This window comes from Puma concolor, chromosome D4, assembly GCF_028749965.1.
Source record: "Puma concolor isolate L17-30 chromosome D4, mPumCon1.1.hap2, whole genome shotgun sequence".
Lineage (NCBI taxonomy): Eukaryota > Metazoa > Chordata > Mammalia > Carnivora > Felidae > Puma > Puma concolor.
In genome coordinates this window covers 70,645,864-70,657,734 of record NC_141679.1, presented here as the reverse complement: position 1 = coordinate 70,657,734, position 11,871 = coordinate 70,645,864, and the positions used below count along the sequence as shown (strand labels likewise).

Genomic DNA, 11,871 nt, shown 5'->3' with positions numbered 1-11,871 from the left:
CCCTGCTATTTAAAGTCCTATACCAGAGCAAGCACTTTGCTTCTTAAATAAACCAATAAAATTGAATGTGGGGATCGTCTTGCACAAGTGCTCCTCCACCCTGGGATTCTAATGTACAGCCCGGATTTTCAAACTGTGAACGTAGTGCCTCTTGGAATTCCGCCCCTTGAAAAGTTAACTTTAACCAATGGGTGAGGAACTTTTTTTTTCTCTCTCTGCAGATGATGAGCCCAGAAACCTGTTACCTGCATCTGCAGGGACCAATGGGCGGAGGAAATTGGGGGAGAAAGAACACTCTCCACACCCTCTGGGAATTGTAGTTCCCCATGGGGCCTGTAGGCGCTCAGTGGCCAGCTAGGAACTACAACGTCCATAATGCTGCGCGCAGAGCGTCTTTACCTCTTTCCCGCGACTCTCGCTCGGCTTTCCAGTACCGCCTCTTGGCGGCGGCAGCAGAGGCACCATGGCCGACGACGGCCGCCCTGCCGAGGCGCCCAGCCCACGGGGCTCCCCGGGTCGGGCGCCGCGGGTCCCGCGCGCGGTCGGGCCGGGAAGCGGGGCCAGCTGCGGGGAGACCCCTAGGACGCCGGCGCTGGCGCTGCGCTTCGACAAGCCCATCAAGCAGGCCTTCTACAATACGGGGGCCGTGCTGTTCGTGTGCCTGTGCTGCGGCGCCGCCGTGCTCGTCTACTTCATCCTGGAGGCCTTCCTGCGGCCACTGCTGTGGGCCGTGCTGTGCGGCACCTTCCTGCACCCCTTCAAGAGCTCGCTGACGCGCCTGGGCCGCCACTGGCTGCAGCGCCTGCACCGCGCGCACACGCCCATCGTGCTGGCCGCGCTGCTGCTGCCGCTCTGCTTCGCGGACTACGGCGTTGAGGCCCTGGGCGAGCAGGCTCTGCGCCGCCGCCGCCTACTGCTGCTGCTGGGCGCCGGCGGCCCGCTCCTCTACGGCCTCTACTGCCTCGGCAGCTACCTGGGCGTGCAGGTGCTGCTGGCGCACGCCGGCGCGCTCATCTGCCGCGGGCTGGACTACTTCAGCAGCCTGTGGGTGAGTGAGCGGCCGGCCACTCGGACACGGTCCGTGGGCCCAGGGCACCCCTCAACACACACCCGGCTCCCGAGGGTGCCATCCTGCAGCTCCTCCTCACTGTGCAGGGACCATCAGAAGTCTCCGCCCTCCTTCCCCTGCACCTAAGGAACTTGGCCCACTTCCTTCCAAAGAGAGGGCGGGTGTGGTTTGAAACAGCTGTCCTGTCCCCGCCCCCATCTTAATACTCTAAGGTGGTTGTGTCCCTAGTTTGGGAATCGCAGTTCCGCTTTTCAGGTTGACTTGAGCATGGGCAGGTGGACTTGAATTTACCCCTGGGCAGCGTGCGGGGCGGCGGGGGTGGGGTCCGACCATCTTTAGTTCTCACGGGAGACTTTTCTGGATATCAGCTGGAAGGGACCTTAGAGATCCCAGTCCAGCTTGTCATCCTGCAGATGGGAGAAGTGACTACTTACCAGGCTAGGGCTAGTTAGGGACAAAGAAGGGACGGATTGACTCAAGTTTCTCAAGTCATAAGACGAAGTTTGCTTCAAAGGCCGTTGCTGCTTCTGAGTTCAGGAGCTTTCCAGTATACTTGGTGTGAGGCACCTGGGCCTGCTCCCACGCCACACTCGACTTCTTGGGAACCACTTGTGGAGGGACTGCTGTACCAGAGTACCTTGCCTCCCGCCTGGATTACTTAAGCAGACTGAGTAAAGAAGAGGTAGATTTGTTTCTTGGATCGCCCTGCGCTTATTCATAGAAAATTTGGGAGCTTTAGAATTGGAAAGGATTTCAAAGATAATCTAGTGGCACATTTCCTAACTCAGACTAGATTCTAGACCAGTTAATCCCCCAACTATTTAACTGAGGGCTATTCAAAACAGGTGAATATTTAATGCATGAGAATGCTAATTCGTCAATAAACAGTACCATTTAAAAATAATTTTCTTTGCTTTTGTCAGTGTTCAGTGCACCTTGACATCAAGTTGCAAAATGATACCCCTTATGTGTGAGTTTTGAGTTGCTAAGGTTATTGGTGGAGTGATAATTGATTCCAGAACTCCTGTATTCTCTTGTTCTGTCACTACCACCTCTCAGTTTCCATTAAAAGGGGATTGAACGTGTTGATGGATGCTAGGGTATGTAGGGGTTTAAAAGGAGTAAGATGCAGGCTTTGTCTTCAAGGTCATGGAATCATACGTGAACATGTTCTCATGGAGATGGCAGACAAACACGTCATTACCAACCCATTATGGGCCAGCGAGATATTGGGGAGCACCTCATCCATAATTTTGGGATGCTGTCTGTGTGTGCAACTGCTAAGTGATCAGACCAGCTTTGGCCTCCAAGTGGCCTGGGCTACTTCAGTTGTAGAAAAGAGGGATGTGGAATGACCTTTGAACTCCTGGGGCTTGCTGGATTGTCAGGTGGGAGTGATCCTGGAGTTTTTTTTTACTGTCAGATGCCTGCCACTTCTCAGGAGAGGCTTCTGAGGCACAGAGAATGTGATCGTCCCAAAGTCACATAACTTGTGAAGAAATCCAGAGTATGCTTCATCTCCTTTACCCTGTTATTTATACTTTCCGTGCTATTTCTTGTTTCACAGTTCAGTTGACTGCCTCATATAAGACTGAATACTGTATGCTGTTAAGAAATATAAATACTGTGACCTGATTTCTACCCTCAAGAAATTCAGTCTTGTCAAAGGCAGATGCATGTACAGTTTCTTCTGACATTTTGACTGTTGATACTGCAATTTAGTGTAAATTACTGTTGGCAAGACCACATAGCATATCCACGAAACTATAGGAAATTGGAAAGTAAAAGATCTAACGTATAAATAACGTAATGTCATACTATACTAAGAAGTTGAATATATGGATAAATTGGCAAGATTAGTGGAATTTCTGGAATAACGGCATTTCTGCCAGTTACTCCCAGTGAAAAATGAGATGAGGAATTGAGTACCAGTGAAGAAGTGCCTGTAGCTGAATGTATGTAGTTCTGAATATCTTTTTTTACAGAGGAGAAACCCTCATTTTTGTACTTTACTCGAATACCCTTGTATGACTTGTGAATGAATGGAAGAGGAGTAAGGGCCAATATTAATTTGGCTAGAAGGCGGGAGGAAGGTCTAGCCAATTAATGATTTTTGTTGTTTATTTATTTTGAGAGAGAGGGAGAGAGAGAGCGCTCAGGGGGAGGGGCAGATAGAAAAGCAGAGAGAATCCTAAGAGGCACCTTGTTGTCAGCACAGAGCCCGGCCCTGGAGCTGTGTCTCATGAGCCATGAGAGCAAGACCTGAGCCGACATCAAGAGTTGATGTTTAACCCACTGAGCCACCCAGGCGCCCCCGATTAGTGATTTTTAAAAGGCTTGCAAGAGCTGTTTGGCTACAGTGATGGGGGCACAGGAAAAGAGTGGAGGAAAACAAAACTATTGTAAAAGAGAGTATGAGTTAACTAGAAGTGCATAGGAATGGTAGAGGGGCTTAAATCGAACCAGTGGGTCCCCTAGGTTGATCTGAATTTGGGAGAAACAAGGCTTGAAGTTGTGGTTTCTTGCAGCAACCCTTAGGGGTGGGCGGGTAGATGGGGGAGAGGTGTACTTGGGAGGCAGAGACAGGGAGTCCTCAGCTCTCCGCCAAAAGGGCAGATTAAGGCCTGACCTGAAGTGAAGGAACGTCGTGTGACTGGGCAAGGAGCCCGCTCTGTAACTTTCCTGTCTCAGAGTTCACAGTCGGTGTGGTTCTGTGAGCCCACACAGAGCTGTCTTGGTATAGAGAAAGAGTCCATATTTTCTAGACAACTTGTAAATTTGAACCTGCTGCTGAAGAGAGACATAGATGGGAAAGGGAGGGAGAAAAGTTACATTTAAGCAAATCTACGTTTTGGGGAGCCGACATTTCATACCTTTAAGATCCAACTTTTGAGCATCTATCACATGCCAGGCACTGTATCAGGTGCTTTCATGGGTGTTGTTTTCTACTTACAATTATCCTGTGAAGAATGAGAGAGGGATTTCATTGGTGTAAAGACTGGTTTAGAGATTGATCTGCTTATTCCGACAGTAAATGGTTCAGCAGCCCAATCAGCAAAATTCTTTTGTCAGCAAAACTCTTAGGAACCTTTGATAAGAATTTTTAAAAGTTTCCCCCTACTTTGTTTGTTTTTATTTTATTAAAAAAATTTTTATAATGTTTTATTTATTTTTGACAGAGAGAGCATGAGCGGGGGAGGGGCAGAGAGAGAGGGAGACACAGAATCTGAAGCAGGCTCCAGGCTCTCAGCTGTCAGCACAGAGCCCGACATGGGGCTCAAACTCACCGTGAGATCATGACCTGAGCCGAAGTCGGACACAACCGACTGAGCCACCCAGGCGCCCCTACTTTGTTGTGTTTAAATGTTTTAGTTTAACTTTTTAGAATAGAAACTGATTTTAGTTATTTGGGGAAAAATGTAGAAGAATATCAGGACTGGACTAGCCATACATGTTCCCCCAAAGACCCTTGGATTCTAGTCTTCTAGAAACCGTGGTCATCACTTTCCTTCTTTTATCTTTGTATCTGTTCAGCTATTTCCAAGTCCTGTACAGTTTTCCTCTCTAGTGGCTTCCATACCTGTGTTCTCCCTTGTTGCCAATTTATCCTTCTAGTTCTGTTCCTCTTCACCTCATTTTTGGGTTTCTTCAGTCTCTTAACACCCTATTCTGCTTGCAAGTGAAAGACGAAGCATTTATGGTGTGAATAATTCTTTTAAACAGTTTGAAATATATTAGAATTTTGTAGGGACTTCAGAAGTGATTTCTAAGCACTTAAAAAAAAAAAAAATCACCTGTTGCACCAAGCTCACCTGTGACACAGTCCTTGGGGCCCTTGGCATCTTCCCATGATGTAGAGTTATCAAGATAAAACTGAAAAGCAAATTCCCTCTCCTCCCCTGCCCCTTCTATGCTGGGAGTGTTTTGATCTTCCTGTCCCTCTTACTTAGTCCATACATGTTAGAAGATTTGGAGACCCTCTATAGTTTTTGTGTAATAGTAATAGATTTGATTTCTTCCACGGTTTCTGATCCCATTGTTTCCATTTTACTTTATAAAGAAGTATGAGGTAGAAAGAATAGTGGCAGAAGGTGAGAAGACCGTAAATTCTACTTATTTAATTTTTTTTTTCGTAAGTAATCTCCCCAGTGTGGGGCTCAGACTCATGACCCTGAGATCAAGAGTCCCATGCCCTTTTGACTGAGCCAGCCAGGTGCCCCGAGACTGTAAATTCTCAACTGAGCTCTGTCAATAGCTTGTTCTGTGACCTTTGACCAGCCAGGGCTCTTCTATGGGCCACTCCACTCCAGCTGTGTGAAGCGTAGGGTTGGCTTCCATGATTTCTCAGCTTCCTTGCACGGTTCCCAAGTGTTTGGCGGTACTGCCCAAGAGGCTCTCAGTCAGCCAGCCAGGCCCACTCCCTTCCACTTCTGAACCCTTGTCTAGGTGTGCTTTTGCTTGCCTGGCATCAGTAAGGAGGAAAGTTGCCAGTGCTTAGGTTCTTTCTCAAAGACGCTGATTATAAGATACTTGACTCTAAGTTGCCACACCACAAAAGAGAATAGTTTTCAAATTGGGATACAGCTGTTTTGAAGGAGAATGAAATAGCCGAAGCAATCACTGATTGAGATTTGTACATTTGTGCAGTTGGGATTATGCATCAGGGGCTGCTGCTGGGAGGTTGTTCTCGCTGTGAAAGACTTGGGAAACTGTTTTTGCAAAAACGTGCAACAGAAGCAAGCCCAGTTGTTTTTCCGGTTAGTGCCCAAATGGCAATAAATAAAACCGTCTAAAAGGCAAAGTCTACTTATGTTTTATGCACTTAGTATTTTATCAGAAAAGCCTATGTGGTTAATAAGGCTGATGAAAGGAAAATGTGATTATTAGTTTGTAGTGCTAAATAAATGTTGCCAGTTTTTATGGGACATTTTATGTGGTATTGAGCACACATTGGTGCTTTACAGTGAGTATTAAATGTGTATTTTGAAAAGGATACATTGTTTTAAAGAACACACATTTGAGAAAGTATGCCCTCTTATATATAAACTGTGGTTCATTGATTTCCTCCATAGCTGGAAGCAAATTCATACTTGAACAGGATTGTTCAGATGCTAAGCGTAGAGACAAATATAAAACTCTTAAAGACAGACTTTTAGAAATCCATACTAGAAATTATATTTGTAATTTGAAAGTACAAAATCCTTATTTTTGGTGAATTTATTTTAAAGAATATTTAGCAATTTCAAAAATTGGTTCAAGTAAAACATGTTATATACAAAACAACTTAAGCAACATAGAAGTCTGTATGGTAAAGTGAATAGTTTCTTTGCCACCATTCCCACAGGGTAACATGTTACTATTGTTAACTGATGAATAACCAAAATTTCTTTGTGTGCTTATATGAACATATAAAGTATGGGGCATTTGTTTTTCAAAACAAAAATGGGGTAACATATACATACAATTTTGCACCTTGCTCTTTCATTTATCTTTGTATTATACACATCTTTCCTTGTTAGCACTAATAGATACAGCTCTTTCTTTTTAATAGTACTATAGTATAAAAAAAATTTTTTTTCCAGATGTCTTTTAGAAAATATTGTAGCTCTGAATATGTGTTAGGATAATCTGATAAACATTTTTCAAACATTGGTAATTTATGTAATCATAACGGTTTAATAAGAAATCTATAAAGTGTTTATAAATGGTCATACTTTTTGAGCTAATAATATCCTGTGAATCTTTTCTGAGGAGACGCTTCAGAATATTGGGGGAAAATATCCATAGGTCAAAAGAGGTTGTTTTTTTTTTTTTTAAATTTTTTTTAATGTTTATTCATTTTTTGAGAGACAGAGTGTGAGTGGGGGAGGGGCAGAGAGAGAGGGAAACAATCCAAAGCAGGCTCCAGGCTCTGGATGGACAGCACAGAGCCTGATGTGGGGCTTGAACCCACAAACCGCGAGATCATGACCTGAGCCAAAGTCGGACGCTTAACCCATTGAGCCACCCAGGCGCCCCAAAAGAGGTTTTTTAAGTTCAAAACGTTTGCAGAGTGTCTGGGTGTCTCAGTCAGTTAAGCATCTGACTCTTGATTTCAGCTCAGGTCATGATCTCAACGAATGGTTTGTGGGATTGAGCTCTGCATTGGGCCCTGTGCTGTCAGTGTAGAGCCTGTTTGAGATTCTCTCTCTCTCCTCCTCTCTGGCTCTCCCCTGCTTATACTCTCTCTCTCTCAAAATAAATAAATAAACTTAAAAAAAATCTTTAAAAAAAAACCTCAAAAAACATATGCTGTTTATAAAGATGAAAATACTTTTAGAAAATTCAACACTTGAAGGAAAGCAGAAAGAAGCAAATTGCCCCCTGAAATCCAACTATCCAGAGATACTATTTTTAAATATTTGGGCTGAGTGTATTTTCACCAATACAGATTTACACACGTGTGCATTTATACTGTCATTGAATGTAGATATTCATCATACCTCTGAAAGTCTGAAAAATTGTTCCAGTTTCTGGAGGTACCATTATTTAAAGAGTCCTTTACAAAATGACATTTAAGTTATTTTTTAAAATATTTTTTGCAGCCGCAGTGAACATTTTCAGATCTGTGTGCACAGTATATGGAACTTCTATAAACCAAACTAGGAACTTCCGTAAACCAAGTTCCTAGAAGTAGAATTGGGGAGTGTATTTAATAAGTGGGTGTTTTAAACTGAAATAAGGCTATCAGTGGGTTTCAGGTTTACTAGGTGAAAACATGTGCTTCTCTTTAGACCATGAGTCTCCCTCTGAAGTATGCAGTCTCTTTTCTCTCCCCATAGGTGATACTGATTCCTTGTGAGTACAGGTAAGAAACAGAAACTTACTAGAAGTCAGTTTAAAAACCATCATAGGCTTAATCTCTGAAAGCAGGTTCTTGTGCTTTGTTATCCCTGACTTATGGTCAGCTTTTGCTCACACAAAATATTCCATTTTTAGACAGCTATAGTTTGTTAGAAAAATTTATCCTCATGTTGAGCTGCAGTGTGGTGTTTCCTGATTCCCACCTATTGTTTCTGCTCTCAGCACCACAAGGGTTAAGGTGAATGCCTCTCCCAGATGACTTTTTCCCAGCTGTTTGAAGATAGCTATCAAATCCTCATATTTTCTTCTTTTTTTTTTCCTAAATGGAGCAGTTTTTTATCCCCCCCCCCCCCCAACTATAGTTTGTATCTCCTATGTGGTGGGTGATTTCTATTTCCTTTCCCAGTCTGAACGTTATGGCTGTGGTTTTGATAGTGTGGAAGTCATTGAAACAATCATTTTTCCTGATATGAGCATTATTAATAGGCACTCACACTATTTATACTCCTGACTCACACTGAACTGAAAAGTAGCCTAGCCATCCTCTTCGCATTCAGTACTTGGCAGGTGAGTTTGAACCTAAGAGCAGATTTTTGTATCTTTCTATTAAATTTAATCTTTTTTGAATTATTATCTTTTTGAATATCTTTTTGAATCATTATAGTCATCTCCGTATTTATTGACTGTTGCCAATTTTGTGTAATCTGTGAATTCAATTAATATGCTTTCTAGTCTCTTACCTGAATTACTGACTCAATGTTTTACGGCGTGGGGCTCATTACCCCTGTGCGCACCGAAGACTGACCGTTTGCTGAGGATCATTTTTTAACAGATTTGGTATGCAAGTGTGCTATTATTATACGCTGATTTCATTCTGAGCTCTACAGCCCTGCTTCAAATTCTCTGAATTCCCAGGTTAAATTTGTGTGGTTCTGCAAGCTTGAACTGTTTTGATGCAGCTGTAGTTCCACTTCCCATGTGCTCATATAGCTGGGGCTTAAGATCTCTTGAATATTTCGTCTAATAGAGTTGCTTGAAGAAATATCCTTTTCATTATAAAAGAATTTGTGCTCATTAAAGGCACTTTGGAAGATACAGAAAAAGGAAAAGGAAAACTGGAATCTTATCACCCAAATACAATTACTAACTTCTTAGTACATTTACTTTTCCTCCCACCATGCAGTAGCTATAATCATGTCACATGTGTTTTTTATATTTTGCTTTTTCTTTAAGCGTATCTTAAGAGTGTTTTTAACTCTATAGTTTTTGTTTAAAAAAAACCAACACTGTAATGGTCGAATAACATTTTATTGAGTGAATCCTCTGTAGTTACTTCCCAGTTGACCTTTTGGGTTATTCACTTTTCACTATCCTAAATTTTACTCTGGTGAGCTTCTTTATATTATAGAGACTTTTTCAGAATTTATTATTATTTAGTAAGGTTCCAAAGCTGAAGTCTAAGGTCAGAAGCTAAAAACATTTTTAAGACCAGAAGACTATTATTTTTTTGTTTTATTTATTTATACAGTAGAGGGGAGGGGCAGAGAGGGAGAGAGAATCCCAAGCAGGTTCCGCACTGGTCAGCACAGAGCCTGACGTGGGGCTCGATCCCAGGAACAATGAGATCATGACCTGAGCTGAAATCAAGTGGGACGCTTAACCAACTGAGCCACCCAGGCTCCCCCAGAAGACTGTTTTTATTGATTGATACAACCCAAATAAAGTAGGAGATGGTTGGTTTTTTTTTTTCCTGTCTTTTGTAGTAATCACATCAGTTCCTTTTTCTTCATTCTCTGAATTGGAACTTAAAGGTTTTTTTTGTTTTTGTTTTTGTTTTTTTTGCTTTAATTTGCCTTCCCCCCCCCCCCCCCCCGCCCGCCCCAGGGTTCAGGTTATTAATAGGTTTATGATGCTCACATTGTTTTCCATCTTTTGTAAATATTATTAGAGTTTCTGTGTGGGCTGTGCAGGTGTTTCCAAGTGCTAGAGTCATTTAGTTTTGGTGTAGGGAAAACTGAGAGGGGGACCCTGGTGGTTCCTCTGTTCTCAACTCTCTCTGTCTCTTCCTCTGGTAATATTTTTTTTCAGCTACACTTCTTCAGCTGTCCACATAACTCTGGACTAGGTTTAACCATCTCTTACCTAGATTACTTCAGGGGTCACACTTCAGCTGGCTGCCTTCTTGCTAGCTTTAAAAAAATTCTTCTCACAGTTAACAATGTATTTCATAGGCTGTGATGGAATCTTTTAACCCAATTGTTTTGGGAAAGCTTTCTTTTTTGTTGCTGTACTTTTCTAAATATTCATCTATAGAGCAAACTCGAAGAATTCCATGACTTAAGCTCTTGATTTAAGTCCATGGCTTAAAAATTGAATATTTTATCTTAATGCATCAAATAGTTTTGAACTTTAAAGTATCTTAAAACTTTGTGGGTTTTTTTTTTGGTTAAGATTTTTTGCCTTTTAAGATTTTATTTTTATTTTTTTCAATGTTTAGTTTTGAGAAAGCGAGAGCGCGAGCAGGGGAGGGGCAAGCGGGGGTGGGGGGGGCAGAGGATCCGAAGCAGGCTCCGTTCTGACAGCAGAGAGCCAGATGTGGAGCTTGAACTCACCATGAGATCATGACCTGAGCTGAAGTTGGATGCTTAACTGACAGAGCCACCCAGTGCCCTTAAGATTTTATTTTTAAGTAATCTCTACACCCAATATGGGGCTGGGACTTGCAACCCGGGACCAAGAGTCACATGCTGCACCAACTGAGCCAGCCAGGTGCCCCAAGACTATTGAAATAATATAACCATATATGCTGGATTTCAAATGCTTGTTTATTTCAAAACTTGATTTGTTTAAACAGAAGAAGATCTATGCACATGTCATTTAGCACCACCACCTTCATCTTATCTGTGTTATATCCACAGCTCTCATGCTGTATAGATGTTTGCAGATTTTGTACGAATGTTTGTTTATTTTCATGTGTATATATTAACAACTGTGTCTGTATTTCATTTATTTAAGATCTGGACACTGGTAGTTGGCTATGTGTTGGCTGTCTCATTCAAGTGGAATGCAAGCACTGAACGCTACTTGAGAGCAGTTTCAATTCCTGTCTGGATTATATTGCTTTTTCATTTAGGTGGGTCCTTTTCTCTAAGAAAGTCTAGCTTAAGATCAGCAGAGGCTGATTGTTTGAATTGAAGTGAATTTTTTTGTAGTGTTGTATGTTGCATTTAACATTCTTTAAAATAATCTTTAGAAAATGTTCTGCTTTAATCTTTCTTTAGTCTTTAATAAAGATGTTGTAACATGTCTATCTTTTGATTATATTGAATGTTCATTTTCAAAAGGTCCTTTAAAAATAAATATATCTTAAAAAGTAAAGCACACTTACAGTGTCATGGCCATTTATGAGTGTCATACTTCAGGAGGATATAGATAAGCAGTTAAGTATGTGAGAGACAGTTACAGGAACCAGACGTATTTACGCCGGGTAAGAGAAGGGGACTGGGCTACACGAGTGGGGAGGAAGAGGAGGGAAGGAGAAAATAAAATATGGAAGCCTATTTGAAGGACTGTCCTGTGAAAGAATGGTTTAAACAGATCTCTCTACCTATGGGGGAGAGACGTCAGAGCAAGGAGTAGCTTCAGGGAGACAAATCTGTTCAACGTAAAGACGATTAGTGTCAGCTGCTCAAAAGAATGAGTTTCCTGGTATTTGGGACTCTTTACTGTTAGCTGAATGGCTGCTAGGATGTTATAGAGTGATTTTTTTCAGGGACTCGTATCTCCAAGTTAAGACTTAGGGAACATTAGGTTCTAATTTAAAAACAAAATTCAGTAACCTAGAGCAGTAGTTAGCCTACTTAAAGTAGTTTTTAGAGCTACTTACAGTTAAAAATAAAACACCAGAGCTGATTGAAAGTATTTCTTTGCTTAGAGACTGATGTGGAACAAAGCATTGC

The 11,871-nt window shown here is 42.1% G+C and overlaps 1 protein-coding gene across 6 annotated transcripts in view; it reads left to right on the top strand.

Annotated features, from left to right (window-relative positions):
- The first annotated feature begins 417 nt into the window (after positions 1-417).
- Positions 418-11,871, top strand: part of TMEM245 (transmembrane protein 245) — a 103,106-nt gene continuing 91,652 nt past the window's right edge. For 5 of the 6 annotated variants that reach the window (XM_086683651.1, XM_086683652.1, XM_025912712.2 and 2 more), the window contains exons 1-2: positions 418-1,048; positions 10,928-11,045. In XM_086683651.1, coding sequence (XP_086539777.1) covers positions 464-1,048; positions 10,928-11,045 — 703 coding nt within the window. In that variant the 5' untranslated portion in view covers positions 418-463. The remainder of the gene's footprint in view (positions 1,049-10,927; positions 11,046-11,871) is intronic. The other variant, XM_086683650.1, reaches the window with a different exon arrangement.